The sequence below is a fragment of the Bos mutus genome, chromosome 3 (genome assembly GCF_027580195.1).
Source record: "Bos mutus isolate GX-2022 chromosome 3, NWIPB_WYAK_1.1, whole genome shotgun sequence".
Classification (NCBI taxonomy): Eukaryota; Metazoa; Chordata; class Mammalia; order Artiodactyla; family Bovidae; genus Bos; species Bos mutus.
Window position 1 is genome coordinate 83,715,887 of NC_091619.1, and position 21,884 is coordinate 83,737,770.

Consider the following 21,884-nt stretch of genomic DNA (forward strand, 5'->3'; position numbering starts at 1 on the left):
CCCTAATGTCAGGGATTTGGGAAAAGCGACATCACCTGCATGAACTCACTCTGGATGCTTAGATAAATAAGTATCCTCATCACTCAGTGATGTGATGTGTTTTTTCGCAGAGGAAAGGCAATGAATTCTCAGGCTCTCTTTCTCCACTCAGATCTCTTCCCCTAGGAAAATGGATGTGGATCAGCTTCCTCCTCCTCTTGATTATGTGATCCCTTCTTGCGTCTCGCTTCTTGTGATCTGTTGTTAAGGCTGTGCCTTACAAGATATCTCGAGGCTTCCATTTTTGTTAGAAGGGTTTGGGGTTTCCCTGGTGGCTCAGTGGTAAAGAATCTGCCTGCCAGTGTAGAAGACATGGGTTCTTCTGGGAAGATCCCACATACCGCGGAGCAGCTAAGCCTGTGCACCACAAATACAGAAGCTGTGCTCCGCAAAAAGAGAAACCACCACAGTGAGAAGCCAGTGCACTGCAACTAGAAAGCAGCCCCTGCTTGTCCCAACTAGACAAAAGCCCACAGCAGTGAAGACCCAGCAGAGCCATAAATAAGTAAAATCATTGAAACAGAAAAAGAGGGGTTTAGCATAAATACTTAAAATGATTATTAAATTTACACGTTTAAAAATCTAAATGAAAAACTCAATATTCTACGAAAGCACCATATTATTAGGTGCTTCTCAATTTCTCTTTGAAATATTTTACCCATTAACTCTACATGCATTCACTGTGTTTATTTGCCATATGAAGCACCAGTAACAGAACAGTGAGGAGATGACAAAGTCCTTATTTTTCTGTAACTTACATTTCATTCAGAAAAACAGTATCAGTTACTCTAACAATTTAAGACCTTAGTGTTATGAAGATAAGAGCATAATGTACTTCCTAAGAGTGTCTAATATCCTGAGACTTAGGTAAAGCTAACACAGTGACAGTTAATAAAGTGAAAAAACTATCAGGTGGAGGGAATGGAGTATGAAAAGTCTCTGAGGTGGGAAGAAGGACACTGAACTGGAGGAACTGAAAGGTGACCAGTGTTGCCGCACAGGGATTAAATGGAGATGAAGCTGCTGAGTTCTAACAGGAATAGTTCATGCAAATTAAGGATGTTGCTTTTTATCCTAAGAACAATGGAAACTCCTGCATGGTTTCAGTATAGAAAGGGATCATCATACTTACACGGTACATTTTAAAGACTTCTCAAAGCTATAATGTGAAGAATGGAATAAAGGGAGCAAGAGACTATTGCAGCATTTTAGGTGAGACGAGATGGTGGCCTGGACTAGGGAGGTGGAGAGAAATAGCACTCCAACAGGTTAGACCAGGAGAGTGACTGTGAAGATACACGTATTTAAGTTTCTAAGGAGGAAAATCCGGTAGGACATGATGACCCAGACAGAGGGAGAATGAGGTGTTGAGGTAGACACCCAAATGGGTAGGTAAAGGAAAGAAGGGACATGTGGAAGAGGACAAAGTGTTGGCTGGCCTGGAGAGTTGTATAGAGCAAAATAATGAATTCAGTTATAGATATGCTGAGTGTGAAATGCATTTAAATCTGCAGAGTCAAGCAGATACTCGTATATGTGTCTAGTGCTGAGGGCCAGAAATAGATATTAACTATCAGTAGATTTCACTTAAAATTTTAGGAACTAATGAGATTTCCCCCAAAATGGAATATAGATAAAGAGAAAAGACTTCAGGCCTAGTCTTGAAGAGCTCCATCATTTCAAAATTCAATAGAAGATGAATTAACAAAAGATACAGGAATTTCTCTGTGGTCAGAGATTAAAGGAGGGAAATCTAGAGAGTGTGGTGTCCCGGACACCATTGGAAGAGAGTGTTTCAAGAAAGAAGCATCTCATGCTGATGACACATGGTGGTGAGGCTGAAAAGGATCCTGGACTGGACAGCAGGGAAGATCATGTCCTTGTCATGGGGTAAGCCAAAGTCAGGTATAAGAGTGAGTTGAAGAGTACTCTGGAAGTAAAGAAATGAAAGGATGGTGACCTCCCCTGTGTTATGAAATAAATGATCATTTATTGAACACACAAAGATGGATTGTTTTCCTCTGCCTGTGTTGTCCACTCTGCATAGATTTTTCACTCTTCTGTGCTTTCTTGAGTGATTCATTTATTTTCAAGGCCTGGTTTAGATAAGATCTCACCTAAAGGACTTACCTTGTGAATATGGATTTTGTCTAATCCACAAGTGCACTCTTAGTATGTTGTATGATACAAATATTTACATATACTTATATGACAAGTCATCAAAAATGGACTTTGGAGTCAAACAGACTTGAATTTCAATCCTGTTCAGTTGCTTGCTAACTCTGTGACATTGCAGAGTTTATCTCTTACACCTCAGTTTCCTTTTCAATAATGCATTAAAAATGCTAAAAGGTCTTTCATTATTAGTAGTCAGTAAATGCTAGCCATTGTATCCATTGCTTTGGGATTATTTCTCTGAATAGTTTGAAACACCTTAAAGCCCTTCCCCTTCCTTTCATGTGATACATTGTTCCTCATGGGTCTTGTTGACTTTCTTTTCATAATGTTGGCTTTCTTTTTCCCAGGCTTGATCATGTCCAATGGCCACATATGGAAAGAGCAAAGAAGGTTCTCCCTGACAGCTCTGAGGAACTTTGGTTTAGGAAGGAAGAGCTTAGAGGAACGCATACAGGAAGAAGTTGCCTACCTCATCCAGGCAATAGGAGAGGAGAAAGGTGAGCAGGTCCTAGGACAGGTACAGGGACTGTGGTTCATGCTTTCACTAACCAGATGCTCATCAATACCTACATTTCTGTCCTAAGCCCAGGACTGTGTTGGGTGATTAGGCGATAACAGTGAACAGCTAACCATGAACTGCCATTATGGAGCTTGAGTGTTAAAAAGAAGATGGATATAAAACTCATTATTGGTTTTAAATCCTGGTCATCAATTTGACTTCCAGGCATTGACTGAGTACTTGCTGTGTGTCAGACCTATGTAGGGTGCTGGGACCACAGTTTCAGATATAGTTCTGTAGTCAGTGTGTTATATGCCACGTAGAATATACTCTGGAAAATAGGAACGAACCAATCTGAAGTCTCTATCTCTTCTTCTGCTTCCAGGACAGCCTTTCAACCCTCACTTCAAAATCAACAATGCTGTTTCCAATATTATTTGCTCCATCACCTTCGGGGAGCGGTTTGACTACCAGGATGATCAGTTCCAGGAGCTGTTGAGGCTGCTGGATGAGGTCACCTACTTAGAGACAACAGTGTGGTGCCAGGTGAGGCGGTTCTCACTTCCTACCTTGGAGAAGGACAATGAGCTGATGTCAGACAGAGATGGGTTCTTCCTTTTATTTTTTTCTTAAGTTAACACAACCGTTTAAAATTGACTTTGACAAACATGTCTGAAGTCAGTCTGTTGAATTTGATGTTTTGTGTAACATTGATGAACATTGATTATAGACAAAGAGGGCTTCCCAGGTGGCTCAGTGGTTAAAAAAAAAAAAAAAAATCTACCTGCCAATGCAGGTGACGCTGAAGATGAATTGGGAAGATCCCCTAGAGGAGAAAATGGCAACCCACTCCACTATTATTGCCTGGAGAATCCCATGGACAGAGGAGCCTGGCAGGCTACAGTCCATGGGTTCACAAAGAGTTAGATGCTACTTTCATATATGCACTAATTACTGGAAAATTGAGTTCAGTAATGGGACTTCAGTGGATACCAGGCTGACTGTTCCCAAGGAATAAAAATCCTGGGAGGTTAGGAGGGAGCAATAGGGCAGGGTAAAAAGCATTTCTTAGAGATCCAAAGTAGACCAGGCACTTTGATGGACAACTATACATACTTTATCTCAGTTAATTTATTTTTTTACAGCAGTTCTTTTTTTTAATTTTATTTTATTTTTAAACTTTACAATATTGTATTAGTTTTGCCAAATATCTAAATGAATCCGCCACAGGTATACCTGTGTTCCCCATCCTGAACCTTCCTCCCTCCTCCCTCCCCATGCCCTCCCTCTGGGTCGTCCCAGTGCACCAGCTCCAAGCATCCAGTATCGTGCATCGAACCTGGACTGGTGACTCGTTTCATACATGATATTATACATGTTTCAATGCCATTCTCCCAAATCTCCCCACCCTCTCCCTCTCCCACAGAGTCCATAAGACTGATCTATACATCAGTGTCTCTTTTGCTGTCTCGTACAGGGTTATTGTTACCATCTTTCTAAATTCCATATATATGCGTTAGTATACTGTATTGGTGTTTTTCTTTCTGGCTTACTTCACTCTGTATAATAGGTTCCAGTTTCATCCATCTCATTAGAACTGATTCAAATGTATTCTTTTTAATGGCTGAGTAATACTCCATTGTGTATATGTACCTCAGCTTTCTTATCCATTCATCTGCTGATGGGCATCTAGGTTGCTTCCATGTCCTGGCTATTATAAACAGTGCTGCGATGAACATTGGGGTACATGTGTCTCTTTCCCTTCTGGTTTCCTCAGTGTGTATGCCCAGCAGTGGGATTGCTGGATCGTAAGGCAGTTCTATTTCCAGTTTTTTAAGGAATCTCCACACTGTTCTCCATAGTGGCTGTACTAGTTTTCATTCCCACCAACAGTGTAAGAGAGTTCCCTTTTGTCCACACCCTCTCCAGCATTTATTGCTTGTAGACTTGTGGATCGCAGCCATTCTGACTGGTGTGAAATGGTACCTCATAGTGGTTTTGATTTGCATTTCTCTGATAATGAGTGATGTTGAGCATCTTTTCATGTGTTTGTTAGCCATCTGTATGTCTTCTTTGGAGAAATGTCTATTTAGTTCTTTGGCCCATTTTTTGATTGGGTCATTTATTTTTCTGGAGTTGAGCTGTAGGAGTTGCTTGTATATTTTTGAGATTAGTTGTTTGTCAGTTACTTCATTTGCTATTATTTTCTCCCATTCTGAAGGCTGCCTTTTCACCTTGCTAATGAAATGGATCATCCTGATGTATGCAAGCAGATATAGGAATGTGTAAACAAATCCACATAGTGTTCCACTGGCTCTGTGTTAAGTGTGGTATGGCTCTCATGTCATTTGATCATGAAAATAACCTTTGCCCCCATTAGCAGCTAGTTTAGGTAGATACAGATCATATCATTATTACTACCATTAGCAAAGTACTATAGCTAGAAAGAAACAGACCTAATTGTAAATGCATACCTATCACATTTGAAATCTAGGCAACTTTCCATTACCTTATGCTATCTATTTTCTTTCATATTTTATTAGAAAAAATATATACAAAGACTACTGTATTTCAGTAAAAAATATTTTACCCACATGGAGCTTACCTCATAGTGAGGACAGACAAATAAATACACATATGTGTTTGCCCTAGATATTTAGATACACAGGAATGTAGATACATAGTTAGATACATATACACAGATAAACATACATATTTTACAAATACACACAAATATATATACACACACAACTAATGACAATTGTCATGGAAAAATATAAAACAAAATAAAGGAATGGAAAGAGAGTTCCAGAAGTGCTGCTAATCGTAGGCTCATCAGCTAAGACGGATCCAAATTGGTGACATTTGAGCAGCACATTAAGGAACTGGAGTTACACAGATTTCAGAGGAAAACCATTCTAGATGAAAGAAATAACAACTACAAAGTCCTAAACAAGAACATTTTTTTATGTTTGCACAGAGACCAATGGGGCTGGACTGGAAAGAGTAAGGGAGAGCAAGATGGCAGGGAGTCATAGGAGAGGAGGTGCCAGGAGGGTGAGGGGCCAGATCATGTAGAGCTCCCCGCCAGGAGAATGAGGTAGGATCTGTCTAAATGTCTTGGAAAGTCATTGTCGGATTGAGAGTCAGAAAGTGAAATGATCTCATTAAACTTTTAAATGATCTCTATGGCAGGTCAGTGGAAGATGGGCTGAGAAGGGGGTTAGGGAGAGCATCAGGAAACCTGCTGGAGGCTTACAGCATCCAGATAAAAAATGTTAGTACTTTGTACTAGGATGACAAAGCAGATGGAGTGGTGAAAATTGGTCTGAAGTGTCATGTTTTGGATGGAGGGTTGAAATGCTTTGCTGGAAGGGAAAGAAGAGGGTTGAGAAAGAGAAGAGTCAAGGTTGACTCAAAGGATTAAATTTAAGTAAATAAAAGAGATAGGAAAAGACTACGGTTTCCTTGACGTGTTGCTCAGTTGCTCTCATGTTCAACGCTTTGCAACCCCATGGACTTATCTTAAAAAGTAGAAAAACGTCACCCCCACTCTCCTCCATGACAGTTTTATTTGTTCCATCAGCTCTACAATGTCTTTCCAAGGATAATGAATTTCCTTCCGGGTCCACACCAAATGCTCTTCAGTAACTGGAGGAAACTGAAAATGTTTGTTGCCCGTGTGATTGAAAACCACAAGAGAGACTGGAATCCTGCTGAAGCAAGAGACTTCATTGATGCTTATCTCCAGGAGACAGAAAAGGTGAGGAAACCTGAGTTTTTTTCCAAAGTATTGTTCTTAAAGATCAAATGAAGGGATTCTAATATCTTATTGCTGGTGTAAGAAGTCACCACAAACTTGATAGCTTAAAACAACCAACATTTATCAAGTCAAGGTAGGGGCAGTACTGGCTCTTTCAAGGCTCTAGGGAAGAAACTACTGATGGACTTTTCCAGAGTCTAGAGGCTGCCTTTACTCCTTGACTGACTCATGACCCCTTCCTCCATCTTCAAAGCCATCAATATAGCACTTTTTTCTGCCACCATCTTCACATCTGCTCTTTATGACTTTCTTGCCTCCCTCTTCTAAAGACTCTTGTGATTGTATTGGGCCCACTGGGATAATCCAGGATAATTTTCCCATCAAGAGCCTTATTTCAATATATCTATAGAATTTTGTCTGCCATATAAAATTCACAGATTCTAGAGTTAAGGACATAGACTTCTTTGTGGGTCATTATTCAGCCTACCACAGGGGAGGAAAAATAGAGGCAGTACTTCACAGAATGTAGGAATAACATTAACTCAAAATTGACGGGACAATTAAAAATGAAGACAGAGGTTTATCAGTATTTGGCCTAAGGACTTTAGAAAGACCAAATACTGCCTTTTCGTAATCCATTCTCTACCCATATCTGAAGGACCTGTACATAAAAGGAAAAAAAAAGTATTATTTCATTATTAGCTGGACCAATGCCCAGTCTCCTACATCTTCCCCCAGCTCCCCATTGCAGAACACAGGTAAATCTGAGTCAGATGCGAGTTTAGCCTCAGATGAGAGAGACATTTGCCTTCCTCCCTCATCCCTATGTCATCTACTTTTCAATGTTACTATAGGAAAGAAGCAGGATAAAAGCCAAATGGGATGACCTTTGCCATAGTCATCCCTCTGGTAAACATATCATTGCATTGGTGTCATCATCTTTGACCCGTCAGATTATTCATTCCCAGAGTTGGCAGAATGGATTTCTTTCCAACTCCTCTCTTATTTCACTTTATTGTGATAACATTAATAGAAGCATTGATTTCTCTTATGAGGAGGAGACTTCACTTACTATAAGATATGCAGGTGTGGGACCACACAGGGAGGAACATTGATACATTCATTGAAGAAAGGTGGTAAAGATGCTGGAGTGCCATGAGGAATGACTGTTGGAATCAGAAAAGTTTAACCTAAAAGGAAAAGATTAATGGGGAGATATGAGAATTACTATGCTGCTGCTGCTAAGTCACTTCAGTCATGTCGGACTGTGCAACCCCATAGAGGCAGCCCACCAGGCTTCCCTGTTCCTGGGATTCTCCAGGCAAGAACACTGGAGTGGGTTGCCATTTCCTCCTCCAATGCATGAAAGTGAAAAGTTAAAGTGAAGTCGCTCAGTTGTGTCCGACCCTCAGCGACCCCATGGACTGCAGCCTTCCAGGCTCCTCCGTCCATGGGATTTTCCAGGCAAGAGTACTGGAGTGGGGTGCCACTGCCTTCTCAGGAGAATTACTATACTTTAGAGAAATTCAGTTATTGTTTCTGTTATTGGTACAAACATTTGTTGAGAATTGCTATGTGCCCTTTCCTACTCACATAATTCATAATTCCATCTTAAGAGGTGAGTATTGTTATGTCTGTTTTGTGGAACAGGAATCTGAAGCACAGAAAGGTTTGTTAACTTGCTCGAGTCATACAAATAGTGAATGGTGTCGCTAATATTGGAACCTAGGGCTGTTTGCCAGTGTAATAATAGATTCTGCCTAATTATGGGTGTAAAAAATTAGTTATCTTTTTTGTCCACCAAAGCTAACAAAAGCTTTCAGCACTACGGGCAGTGATATTCCAGTAATAAATCTCTGCCTCATGAGACAGCCAAAGGGAGAGTTATTTCTCCTGGGGTAGTCTCTCCTTCATGTTTTCTTTAGGATGAAACCCCGTGTGTTGTGGCAACTAAGAACCACCTGAATAAATCAATAATCACTGTGCTTTCTAGCATAAGGGTAATGCTGCTTCAAGTTTCCACGAAGAAAACCTTATCTACAATACCCTGGACCTCTTCTTTGCTGGAACAGAAACAACTTCAACCACCTTGCGCTGGGGTCTGCTCTACATGGCCCTGTACCCTGAAATCCAAGGTGAGCACGTCAGTGGGTGGGCCTCGGCTGGGTCAGAATGGGGCCTCCTCAAGAATATACAGTGGGGCAAAGAAGGTCTCTTCAGTCAGTGCTTCTGGGAAAACTGGACAGCTGCGTGTAAAAGAATGACATTACAACACTTCCTAACACCATCCACAAAGATAAATCCAAAATGTATTAAAGACCTAAATGTAAGACCAGAAACTATAAAACTCTTAGAAGAAAACATAGGCAGAACACTCTATGACATAAATCACAACAAGATCCTCTATGACACACCTCCTAGAATAATGGAAATCAAAACAAAAATTTTAAAGTGGAACCTAATTAAACTTAAAAGCTTTTGCACAGCAAAGGAAACTATAAATAAGGTGAAAAGACAACCCTCAGGATGGGAAAAAATAATAGCAAATGAAACAACTGACAAAACATTAATTTCAAAAATATGTAAGCAGCTCATACAAATCAATAACAGAAAAGCAAAAACCCAATCAAAAAGTTGGCAAAAGACCTAAACAGACATTTTTCCAAAGAAGACACACAGATGGCTAACAACTACATGAAAAGATGGTCAACATCACTCATTATTAGAGAAATGCAAATCAAAACTATAATGAGATATCACCTCACACTGGTCAGAATGGCCCTCATTGAAAAATCTACAAACTATAAAAGCTGGAGAGGGTGTAGAGAAAAGGGAACCCTCTTGTGCTGTTGGTGGGAATGTAAATTGATACAACCACTATGGAAAACAGTATGGACACTCCTTAAAAAACTAGGAATAAAACCACCGTATGACCAGCAGTCCCATCACTAGGCATTGAACAAGACACATGTACACCAGGGTTCACTGCAGTTATATTACAACAGCTAGGACATGGAAGCAACCTAGATGTCCATCAACAGATGAATAGATAAAGAAGCCGTGGTATATAATGAAATATTACTCAGCCATAAAAGGAATGCATTTGAGTCAGTCCTAATGAGGTGGGTGAACCTAAAGCCTATTATACAGAGTGAAGTAAGTCAGAAAGAGAAAAATATCATATACTAATGCATAGATATGGAATTTGGAAACCAGATGGTTCTGATGAACCTATTTGGAGAGCAGCAGTGGAGACACAGACATTGAGAACAGATTATGGGCATGGCTGGGAGGGGAGGAAGGAGAGGGTGGGAGATATGGAGAGAGTAACATGGAAATATAGAATACCATATGAAAATAGATACCCAATGTGAATTTGCGGCAAGACACAGGAAACGCAAACTGGGGCTGGGTAACAGCCTAGACGGGTGGGACGGGAGGGAAGTGGGAGGGATGTTCAGGTGTCGGGGGACATGGGTAAACCTATGGCTAATTCATGTTGATGTTTGGTAGATACCAACACAATACTATAAAGCAATTATCCTTCAGTTAAAAATAAATGATTTTTTTAAAGGAAAAAAGAAAATAAGAATGGGGCCTCCTGGAGCACGGTCCAAAAGAAAGGCCAGAGGATAGCATGGTAGGATGGAGAGATAGGTAGGACAGGTGGACTTGAACGGGTGCCTTCTTCAGTTTTCTGCCAGAATTGGGATGGGTCCACATTACACAGATATAACGGAGAGCCCCTGCCCTCAGCAAACTCACTGTCCAGTGGGGAAAACAGTGAAGCCCACTGACATTGTGGTGAGTCCCAGGAAGGAGCTCCACTCCACTCACATATGAAATCTGGTAGCAGCCTTCCCTCCTTTTCAAGTAGTGTCTTCCAGCACCCTGTGGACAATGCTCACAGTCCTTAGTCTGGTAGATCATGCGCTCTGCTGTGCCTCTTTTCTACCTGTCCAGCCTGCATAGGGGCTTCAGTAAGTCACAGGCCATTTCATTTCACTGTCCTTATTTGTGCCTCTGGACCATCACACCTGCTGTTCCCCAGAAGAATAATCAAGAATGTATTTCCCTGATTTCTCTATACAGTAAACCCTTAGCTATGCTTGAAGAGTCTACTCAACATAGCCTCCAAGAGTTTCTCCACACTTCTGGGAAAATACTAGCATTTCCTTTCTTTAAAGATGACCTAATGAACCTCCATTAGTTTGTTTATAACATGTTATTTATATATCTTCCCCAGAGACTGTAGTCCTTTCAAGGACAGTGACTGTTAAGATTCATTTTTCATTTTCTAGCCCCCACTCCCCCGAAACAGTTTAAGCACATGTAGGATAGAAACTATTGTGATACAGTTTTGCAAACTGTGGGTGAAAGTTCATTAATAGGAGATAGAGTCAATTTAGTAAATCAAGACCAACTTTTTTCCCTAAATTTAAAAAAAAAAAAAGTAAAATCAGAGTGCTTTCTGTGTACTGAGGATAATGCTTTTTCATGAAACTTTCCTTAAGTATATGAATAAATGTTTTATACGTGTGTGTATATTTTTTTAATGTGTCCTGAGTCATGCACTTGTAAAATGCACTTATTTTTTAATTATGGGCTTCCCTGATGGCTCAGTGGTAAAGAATCCTCCTGCAAATGCAGGAGAAGCAAATTCTATCCCTGGGTCGGGAAGATCCCCTGAAGAAGGAAATGGCAACCCACTCCAGTATTCTTGCCTGAGCAATTCCATGAACCAAAGAGCCTGGTGGGCTACAGTCCATGGAGTCACAAGAGTCAGACAGGATTTAGCAACTAAACAACTGTGAATTACAGGGTTTTCTTTAAGTTTAAAAGCCACCTAGTTAGGATATATTTATAGCTTCCCTATAAAAGGCTCCAAAATAATAATGTCTTCAGTTCAGTTCAGTTCAGTCACTCAGTTGTGTCCGACTCTTTGCGACCCAATGAATCACAGCACGCCAGGCCTCCCTGTCCATCACCAACTCCCGGAGTTCACCCAGACTTACGTGCATCAAGTCAGTGATGCCATCCAGCCATCTCATCCTCTGTCATCCCCTTCTCCTCCTGCCCCCAATCCCTCCCAGCATCAGAGTCCTTTCCAATGAGTCAACTCTACGCATGAGCTGGCCAAAGTATTGGAGTTTCAGCTTTAGCATCATTCCTTCCAAAGAAATCCCAGGGCTGATCTCCTTCAGAATGGACTGGTTGGATCTCCTTGCAGTCCAAGGGACTCTCAAGAGTGTTCTCCAACACCACAGTTCAGAAGCATTAATTCTTCGGCGCTCAGCTTTCTTCACAGTCCAACTCTCACATCCATACATGACCACAGGAAAAACCATAGCCTTGACTAGATGAACCTTTGTTAGCAAAATAATGTTGCTAACAACATTAGCTAATAATGTCTCTGCTTTTGAATATGCTATCTAGGTTGGTCATAACTTTCCTTCCAAGGAGTAAGCGTCTTTTAATTTCATGGCTGCAGTCACCATCTGCAGTGATTTTGGAGGCCAAAAATATAAAGTCTGACACTGTTTCCACTGTTTCCCCATCTATTTCCCATGAAGTGATGCGACCAGATGCCATAGTCTTCGTTTTCTGAATGTTGAGCTTTAAGCAAAGTTTTTCACTCTCCTCTTTCACTTTCATCAAGAGGCTCTTTAGTTCCTCTTCACTTTCTGCCACAAGGGTGGTGTCATCTGCATATCTGAGTTATTGATATTTCTCCCGGCAATCTTGATTCCAGCCTGTGTTTCTTCCAGTCCAGCGTTTCTCATGATGCACTCTGCATATAAGTTAAATAAGCAGGGGGGACAATATACAGCCTTGACATACTCCTTTTCCTATTTGGAAGCAGTCTGTTGTTACATGTCCAGTTCTAACTGTTGCTTCCTGACCTGCATACAGATTTCTCAAGAAGCAGATAAGGTGGTCTGGTATTCCCATCTCTTTCAGAATTTTCCACTTTTTATTGTGATTCACACAGTCAAAGCTTTGGCATAGTCAATAAAACAGAAGTAGATGTTTTTCTGAAACTCCCTTGCTTTTTCCATGATCCAGCGGATGTTGGCAATTTGATCTCTGGTTCCTCTGCCTTTTCTAAAACCAGCTTGAACATCAGGAAGTTCACGGTTCACATATTGCTGAAGCCTGGCTTGGAGAATTTTGAGCATCACTTTACTAGCGTGTGAGATGAGTGCAATTGCGTGGTAGTTTGAGCATTCTTTGGCATTGCCTTTCTTTGGGATTGGAATGAAAACTGACCTTTTCCAGTCCTGTGGCCACTGCTGAGTTTTCCAAATTTGCTGGCATATTGAGTGCAGCACTTTCACAGCATCATCTTTCAGAATTTGAAATAGCTCAACTGGAATTCCATCACCTCCACTACCTTTGTTCGTAGTGATACTTTCTAAGGCCCACTTGACTTCACATTCCAGGATGTCTGGCTCTAGGTCAGTGGTCACACCATTGTGATTATCTGGGTCGTGAAGATCTTTTTTGTACAGTTCTTCTGTGTATTCTTGCCATCTCTTCTTAATATCTTCTGCTTCTGTTAGGTCCATACCATTTCTGTCCTTTATCGAGCCCATCTTTGCATGAAATGTTCCCTTAGTATCTCTAATTTTCTTGAAGAGATCTCTAGTCTTTCCCATTCTGTTGTTTTCCTCTATTTCTTTGCATTGATCGCTGAAGAAGGCTTTCTTATCTTTTCGTGCTATTCTTTGGAACTCTGCATTCAGATGCTTATATCTTTCCTTTTCTCCTTTGCTTTTCACTTCTCTTCTTTTCACAGCTATTTGTAAGGCCTCCCCAGACAGCCATTTTGCTTTTTTGCATTTCTTTTCCATGGGGATGGTCTTGATCCCTGTCTCCTGGACAATGTCACGAACTTCATTCCATAGTTCATCAGGCACTCTATCTATCAGATCTAGGCCCTTAAATCTATTTCTCACTTCCACTGTATAATCATAAGGGATTTGATTTAGGTCATACCTGAATGGTCTAGTGGTTTCCCCCACTTTCTTCAATTTAAGCTGAATTTGGCAATAAGGAGTTCATGATCTGAGCCACAGTCAACTCCTGGTCTTGTTTTTGCTGACTGTGTAGAGCTTCTCCATATTTGGCTGCAAAGAATATAATCAATCTGATTTTGGTGTTGACCATCTGGTGATGTCCATGTATAGAGTCTTCTCTTGTGTTGTTGGAAGAGGGTGTTTGTTATGACCAGTGCAATTTTCTTGACAAAACTCTATTAGTCTTTGCCCTGCTTCATTCTGTATTCCAAGGCCAAATTTTCCTGTTACTCCAGGTGTTTCTTGACTTCCTACTTTTGCATTCCAGTCCCCTTTAATGAAAAGGATGTCTTTTTTTTGGTGTTAGTTCTAAAAGGTCTTGTAGGTCTTCATAGAACCGTTCAACTTCGGCTTTTTCAGCATTGCTGATTGGGGCATAGACTTGGATTACTGTGATATTGAATGGTTTGCCTTGGAAACGAACAGAGATCATTCTGTGGTTTTTGAGATTGCATCCAAGTACTGCATTTCAGACTCTTTTGTTGACCATGATGGCCACTCCATTTCTTCTGAGGGATTCCTGCCACAGTAGTAGATATAATGGTCATCTGAGTTAAATTCACCCATTCCAGTCCATTTCAGTTCGCTGGTTCCTAGAATGTCGACATTCACTCTTGCCATCTCTTGTTTGACCACTTCCAATTTGCCTTGATTCATGGACCTGACATTCCAGGTTCCTATGCAATATTGCTCTTTACAGCATCGGACCTTGCTTCTATCACCAGTCACCTTAGATGTAATAAAAGTGGATACAACCCAAGTGTCTATCAGTGGCTGAGTGGATAAGCAAAATGTGGAATGCAATGAAATATCTGTCCTTAAAAATGAAGCATTTTGACACATGCTACATGGTGAACCTTAAGGACATTATGCTAAACTCAGTAATCCAATCAAAACGAACAAACTACATGATTCTGTTCATCTGAGGTATCTGGAACAGTTAACTCATAGAAAGTGAAAGTAAAATGGTGGTTGTTAGACACCATGGTTAGAGCCTGGAGTTAGTGCAAATGGGAGTTCTGGTTCAGTGAGAATAGTTTTGGTTTTGCAAGACAAAAATTTCTGGAGATTGGTTGTACAACGATGTGAATATACTTAACATTATTAAACCACACACTTTAAAGTGGCTAAGATAAGTAAGTTATATATTATGTGTATTTTACCACAATTTAAAACGTTTCTAAATGTTCAGTAAAAAAAGAAAGTTTATTTTTCTCTCAATTCAGAGACTCTAAGCTAGACTCTGCAGAACCCTTTGGGTCTAAACTGCTTCCCGTGTGTTGCTCTGTTGTATCTAGAATGGCACCCTTGCTGGGACTCACAGATGGCTCACCTCTATGGCTGCCTTTCCACCAGCAGGAAGGGGAGGAGCAGGAACCACATGCCTTTCCTTTTAGGGCATGTTTCAAGTATTAAACATTCCCTCTACTTACACTCTCTTGGCCAGAACTTAGTCACAAGGGGATCTAGGAAATGTAGTCTTTAGCTGAGGGACCAGGTATCCAGATCAAATATTTATTATTGTTTAAAAAGAGGAAAACAAATATTGGGGCATAGTTAACAGGGTTTTGTTGTTGTTGGATACTTCCCTAAATCAGTTCATGCAAATCTAAAAATTGCTAAAGATGAAACTTGATTCATCCTCACTAATAAGAAGAGGAACCAGAGGCTCAAAGAGCTCCAGGAACTCGCAGCAGGACTAGTATTGAGCAAGAATTTGCCACCAGGTTTGTCTCACACCAGGGCTCACTTCCCACTCACATACCTCCCTGAGGAGGTTGTCCAGAGACCCTACTATAGCTTTAGTCATTTTGTTATTGTTTTTCAATCGCTGAGCCGTGTCCAAGTCTTTGCAACCCATAGATTGTAGCACACCAGGCTTCCCTGTCCCTCACTATTACTGGAATTTGCTCAAACTCACTTCCATTGAGTCAGTGATGCCATCTAACCATCTCATCCTCTGTCGCTCACTTCTCTTCCTGCCCTCAATCTTTCCCAGCATCAGGGTCTTTTCTGTGAGTCAGCTCTTTGCATCAAGTGGCCAAAAGATTTGAGCTTAAGCATCAGTCTTTCCAATGAATATTCAGGGTTGATTTCATCCAGCCCAGCATTTCGCATAATGTACTCTGAATATAAGTTAAACAAGGAGGGTGATGCTATATAGCCTTGATGTACTCCTTTAGCATTTTTGATCCTGGTTATTCCATTCCTTAGCTTAACTGGCCTCTAGGAAAGTTATAGAAAAATAGAATGATGAAATCTCCTGTACTTTTCCAGAGAAAGTCCAAGCTGAAATTGATAAGGTGCTTGACGAGTCACAACAACCAAGCATGGCCGCTCGCGAGTCCATGCCCTACACCAACGCTGTCATCCACGAGGTGCAAAGAATGGGGAACATCCTCCCTCTGAACGTGCCCCGGGAGGTGACAGTGGACACTGTCCTGGCTGGATACCACCTGCCCAAGGTAATTAGGGGCTCACACCAACAGCCTCAGATCTCCAAGCTCATATCTGTAAATGGTGGGAATATCTCAATTGGAAAAGCATTCTTATCCTAGAGAGTTACTTACATGGGAAGAGAAATATATTATGCCTGATGAAATACTAGTTTTGTTCCCTAAGTGTGAGCTTAGAAAGTTAGTTCAACTGGATGTTAACAGGTGTTTTAGAGGAGAGGGGGGATTCTTAAGTCAGCTGTGGTTAGGCAAAACCAGGCTTTTCTTTGCTATGAGGTTTCTCAGTGTTTTACTGTGTGATGTGAGTGGTAAATCTACATGGGGATACAGAAGGCAGCAGTTCTCAGCCTCAGACTTTGTCACGAGGTCCTTTCTTTTGCCTTGGGAGTGCTTCTCACAAGATAGAGACCTACTGGACTTATTTTAGATAATTGTGCTTTGCAGTGCTGGAATGTTGAAAAATGAGGGACTTTTGAGACCACCTGAACCAACATCACATTCATTCTGGTGTTTCTAACATACTATCCCCACAGGTGTTTTTCTATCCTTGACTTACAGACCCTTGATGGGACTGCCTCACAAGGGAAAGCAATCCAAGTATGTGCAGTATTAAATATCAGAATAGGAGAGAAAGGAGGAACCAATGCTTGTTAAGCAGTGGTTATGTACTTCGGACTATATATGTTATTTCAAAATGTCTGAATCAGTCCTTAGAATAATTCCATTCTCATTTTATAAATCTGAAAGCCAGGGCTTGGAGAGTAATCTTGCATAAGATCTCTCGGCTACAGAGACAGGAGTTGGGTTCCAGAAACGGAATTGTTCTGATTCCCAGGCTCATCTTTTGTTGTACTACACCATGTTCTCTCCACAGGAGTTGCTTTCCTTTGATTTTAAAAGAGTCTCCCTGAAATATTTCTCAGTGGGTCCCCATTAAATTCCCTGTCCTCCCAAAGGAAATTCTGCTCTCACTCGGCGCACCACCCTGAGGATCTCAGATGACAGCTCTCCTGTGCCCTGTAGTGTCCTCTCTGCACACTGCACATTTACAGTTCCCTTTCTCACAACTTTCGTGAGCCTCTGTGGATCCATTCTGCTGCTGCTGCTGCTGCTAAGTCACTTCAGTCGTGTCCGATTCTGTGCGACCCCATAGACAGCAGCCCACCAGGCTCCCCCGTCCCTGGGGTTCTCCAGGCAAGAACACTGGAGTGGGTTGCCATTTCCTTCTCCAATGCATGAAAGTGAAAAGTGAAAGTGAAGCCACTCAACCGTGTCCAACGCCCAGCGACCCCATGGACTGCAGCCCACCAGGCTCCTCCATCCATGGGATTTTCCAGGCAAGAGTACTGGAGTGGGGTGCCACTGTCATTCTAGTTTGTCTAAATTGCTCTGTGTACACACACAGAGTTGTACACAGAGTTGTACCTGGGGACAATCTCAAGGCAAAGCCAGAGGAAATTCTGCATTGTCCACCCCTTAGTCACCAGCCGAGCAGAACCAGGAATAGCAGCTATTCCTGCAATGATTGTTTTACTATATTAGTTTGGTGCAAATATAATTGCTGTTTTGGACTGTGAATTTTAAATCATTGCAACTAGGCTTTAAGAAAAGGCAGAGGAACCAGAGATCAAATTGCCAACATCCACTGGCTCATCGAAAAAGCAAGAGAGTTCCAGGTAAACATCTGTTTCTGCTTTATTGACTATGACAAAGCCTTTGACTGTGTAGATCACAATAAACTGTGGAAAATTCTGAAAGAGACAGGAATCCCAGACCACCTGATCTGCCTCTTGAGAAATCTGTATGCAGGTCAGGAAGCAACAGTTAGAACTGGACATGGAACAGACTTTTTCCAAATAGGAAAAGGAGTACGTCAAGGCTGTGTATCGTCACCCTGCTTATTTAACTTATATGCAGAGTACATCATGAGAAACGCTGGGCTGGATGAAGCACAAACTGGAATCAAGATTTCCAGAGAAATATCAATAACCTCAGACATGCAGATAATACCACCCTTATGGCAGAAAGTGAAGAAGAACTAAAGAGCCTCTTGATGAAAGTAAAAGAGGAGAGTGAAAAAATAGGCTTAAAACTCAACATTCAAAAAACAAAGATCATGGCATCCCGTCCCATCACTTCATGGCAAATAGATGGAGAAACAGTGGAAACAGTGGCAGACTTTATTTTTGGGGGCGCCAAAATCACTGCAGTTGGTGATTGCAGCCATGAAATTAAAAGACACTTATTCCTTGGAAGAAAAGTTATGACCAACCTAGATAGCATATCAAAAAGCAGAGACTTTACTTTGCCAACAAAGGTCTGTGTAGTCAAGGCTATGGTTTTTCCAGTAGTCATGTATGGATGTGAGAGTTGGACTATAAAGCTCTGCACCGAAGAATTGATGCTTTTGAACTGTGATGTTGGAGAAGACTCTTGAGAGTCCCTTGGACTGCAAGGGGACCCAACCAGTCTATCCTAAAGGAAATCAGTCCTGAATATTCATTGGAAGGACTGATGTTGAAGCTGAAACTCTAATACTTTGCCCACCTGATGCGAAGAACTGACTCATTTAAAAAGACCCTGATGTTGGGAAAGATTGAAGGCGGGAGGAGAAGGGGATGACAGGATGAGATGGTTGGAAGGCATCACTGACTCAATGGACATGAGTTTGGGTAAACTCCGGGAGTTGGTGATGGACAGGGAGGCCAGGCATGCTGCAGTCCATGGGGTCACAAAGAGTTGGACACGACTGAGTGAATGAACTGAATTGAAGTGAACTAGGCTCAAACACATCTTTATTAATCAAAGTAGGAACCATTACAATCAACACATTTTTGCCAATGAGAAATAAGTTTGCTTATTCTTGTAGTGTAAAAATCTGTCCTTCAGGACTCTTGGCAAGCATTTTCTGCCTCTTACTGATAATGGAAGCATTTTCCTTGCAAAAAGTTATCAAGATGCTTGAGGAAGTGGTAATTGGTTGGCTACTGAGGTCGGGTCAATATGGTGGATGAGGCAAAACTCTGTAGCCCAATTCATTCAACTTTTTTTAAAATATAAATTTATTTATTTTAATTGGAGGTTAATTACTTTACAATATTGTATTGGTTTTGCCATACATCAACAAGAATCTGCCACAGGTATACACGTGTTCCCCATCCTGAACCCCCCTCCCTCCTGCCTCCCCGTACCATCCCTCTGGGTCATCTCAACTTTTGAAGTATGCAACATGCAGTCAGTTGTTGTCATGGAGAAGAATTGGGCCCATTCTGTTGACTAATCCCAGCTGCAGACATTGCAGTTTTCGGTGCATCTAATTGATTCGCTGAGCATGCTTTTCAAATGTAATGGTTTAGCTGGAATTCATAAGGCTGTAGTGGATCAGACCAGCAGCAGACCACCAAACAGTGACTGACCTTTTTTTTGGTGCAAGTTTGGCTTTGGGAAATGCTTTAGAGCTTCTTCTAGATTCAGCCACTGAGCTGGTCATCACGTGTTGTCATATAAAACCCACTTTTTGTTGCATATCACCATTCAATCGAGAAATGGTTCTTTGTTGTGTAGAGTAAGCAAAGATGACACTTCAAAATGATGATTTTTTTTAAATTTGCGGTCTACTCGTGAGGTACCTACTTATTGAGCTTTTCACCTTTCCAATTTGCTTCAAATGCCAAGTGACCATAGAATGGTTGACAGAGTTCTTCAGCAACTTCTCTGATAGTTGTAAAAGGATCAGCTTTGATGATTGCTCTCCAACAGTCGTCTATTTCCAATGGCCAGCCACTATACTCCTCATCTTCAAGACTCTCTCTCATCTCCCTTGCAAAACTTCTTGAACCACCACTGCACTGTGTATTCATTAGCAGTTCCTGGACCAAATGTGTTGTTGATGCTGCAAGTTGTCTCTGCTGCTTTATGACCCATTCTGACCTATAAGAAAATTGCTCACTTGCTTTTTGTCTAACATTATTTCCATAGTCTAAAATAAATATAAAATACACAGCAAGTAATAAGTCATTAGCAAAAAAAACATAAAGCAAGAAATGTGCATGAAAACGATGTATAACATAACCACATTTAAGAATGTATTCCAGTATCGAAGGGCGAAATTCAGTAGTGCAAAACCACAATTACTTTTGTACCAACCTAATATTTTCTTGCTAATTGATCATTTGTGGTTGAAGGCTGGTGGTGGTGGTTTAGTTGCTAAGTTGTATTTGACTCTTGCTGAGGTCTATATTATTTCTCAAGTGATCTTTGCATTTTTATAGCAATTCATTTAACTCCAGGAAACCACCCCAGATCAGTAGACTTGCTCTGACATTGATTGTTAATGTTGACTTAAAAAATCATCCTGGGAATTAAAGTATCCCGTTGGCTTTGTTGTAGAGGCTAGGGGTCATAACTTTGATGTCAAATGTCCTAATTCAAATCATTTTTCTACCTCCTTCCACCCTGTGACTCTGGGCATCTTATTCCACCTCTCAGAGCTTTAAAATCTTTATCTGTGAGAATGCATTTAAATCCATCTCACAGATGAACATGTAATGAGGTCATGCATGTAGAATATTTAACCTTGTGCTTACTATAGAAAGTTCTCAAAATAGCACTTATTATTCTTTATTAATTCATCAGATGTTCATTAAGCACCTAAAATGTTTAGACCTCAGAGAACAACTCAGAGGAAAATAATCATGCAAGTTTATAAGTACAGCTGTGGTAACTATCTAAAGGAGAAAAATCACTGGTTTCTAGGAAGATGCAGGCTGGCTGCAATGAGGAGTGGGAGCAGGAGCAGGCAGAGAGGACTTCCCAAAGGAAGTGATGTTTGAGCAGAGGATTAAAGGATGGTTAAGAGTTAACTCATTGACAAAAGGAGAAGGAAGGACATTCCAGGCAAACGTGAACAGCATGTAAAAAGGCACAGAAATGAGTGGGGAAATGTGGCATGTCTGAGAAACTGAAAGAAGCTTGATGTAGTGGGAGTGCAGGCAGGAGGGTGACTCAGACAGGGAGCAGGTGATGTGTCCTTCATCTAAGAGTGATGGGAGTTATTGAAGGGTATCTATCACGTTCCAGGTGTGGTGGGTAGATAGGAGTGGAATGACTAAATCTTATTCAGAGCGAATTCTGCTTTCATCATGTGGAGCACACTGAAGGGGAAAAGAGAATATGGGCATCGGATCAGATCAGATCAGTCACTCAGTCATGTCTGACTCTTTTCGACCCCATGAATCGCAGCACGCCAGGCCTCCCTGTCCATCACCAGCACAGGCAGGACTATTAGGCAGTGGATTTTCCACTCCAGCACTCTTGCCTGGAAAATCCCATAGGCGGAGGAGCCTGGTAGGCTGCAGTCTATGAGGTCACTAAGAGTCGGACATGACTGAGCGACTTCACTTTCACTTTTCACTTTCATGCATTGGAGAAGGAAATGGCAACCCACTCCAGTGTTCTTGCCTGGAGAATCCCAGGGACAGGGGAGCCTGGTGGGCTACCGTCTATGGGGTCCCACAGAGTCGGACACGACTGAAGCGACTTAGCAGCAGCAGCAGCAGCCAAGCGAGGCGGTAGCCTGAATCAGGTGGCAGTAGTGGACACAAAATGGAATAACAGGATCAAGAGAAATTTCAAGTAAAATTGACCAAAAGAAGGACTGGTTGAAGGAAGAATGGGGGAAAGGAAGGCACTAAGGAAGACACCTTGGTTTCTTGCTCTGTATCTGGAAGAACAGCGGTTCCTTTTGCTGGGTAACCTCATTCTATTCTTAAACCCTCTGTAGAACAGACTAGACATTGGAAGGAAGCAAATAAGAGATGTCTCACTATTCTCTTTATTGATGCATATGTGTTCCCTCCCGAGTTCTACAC

The 21,884-nt window shown here is 41.4% G+C and overlaps 1 protein-coding gene across 3 annotated transcripts in view; it reads left to right on the plus strand.

Moving 5' to 3' along the window:
* Positions 1–21,884, plus strand: part of LOC102284389 (cytochrome P450 2J2) — a 47,166-nt gene that overhangs the window by 12,208 nt on the left and 13,074 nt on the right. For all 3 annotated transcript variants that reach the window (XR_011463708.1, XM_070367940.1, XM_005891228.3), the window contains exons 3-7: positions 2,565–2,714; positions 3,102–3,262; positions 6,303–6,479; positions 8,473–8,614; positions 15,836–16,023. Coding sequence is in view for 2 of the 3 variants with exons in the window: in XM_070367940.1 (XP_070224041.1) it covers positions 2,565–2,714; positions 3,102–3,262; positions 6,303–6,479; positions 8,473–8,614; positions 15,836–16,023 (818 nt within the window). In the remaining variant the exon portion in view is untranslated. The remainder of the gene's footprint in view (positions 1–2,564; positions 2,715–3,101; positions 3,263–6,302; positions 6,480–8,472; positions 8,615–15,835; positions 16,024–21,884) is intronic.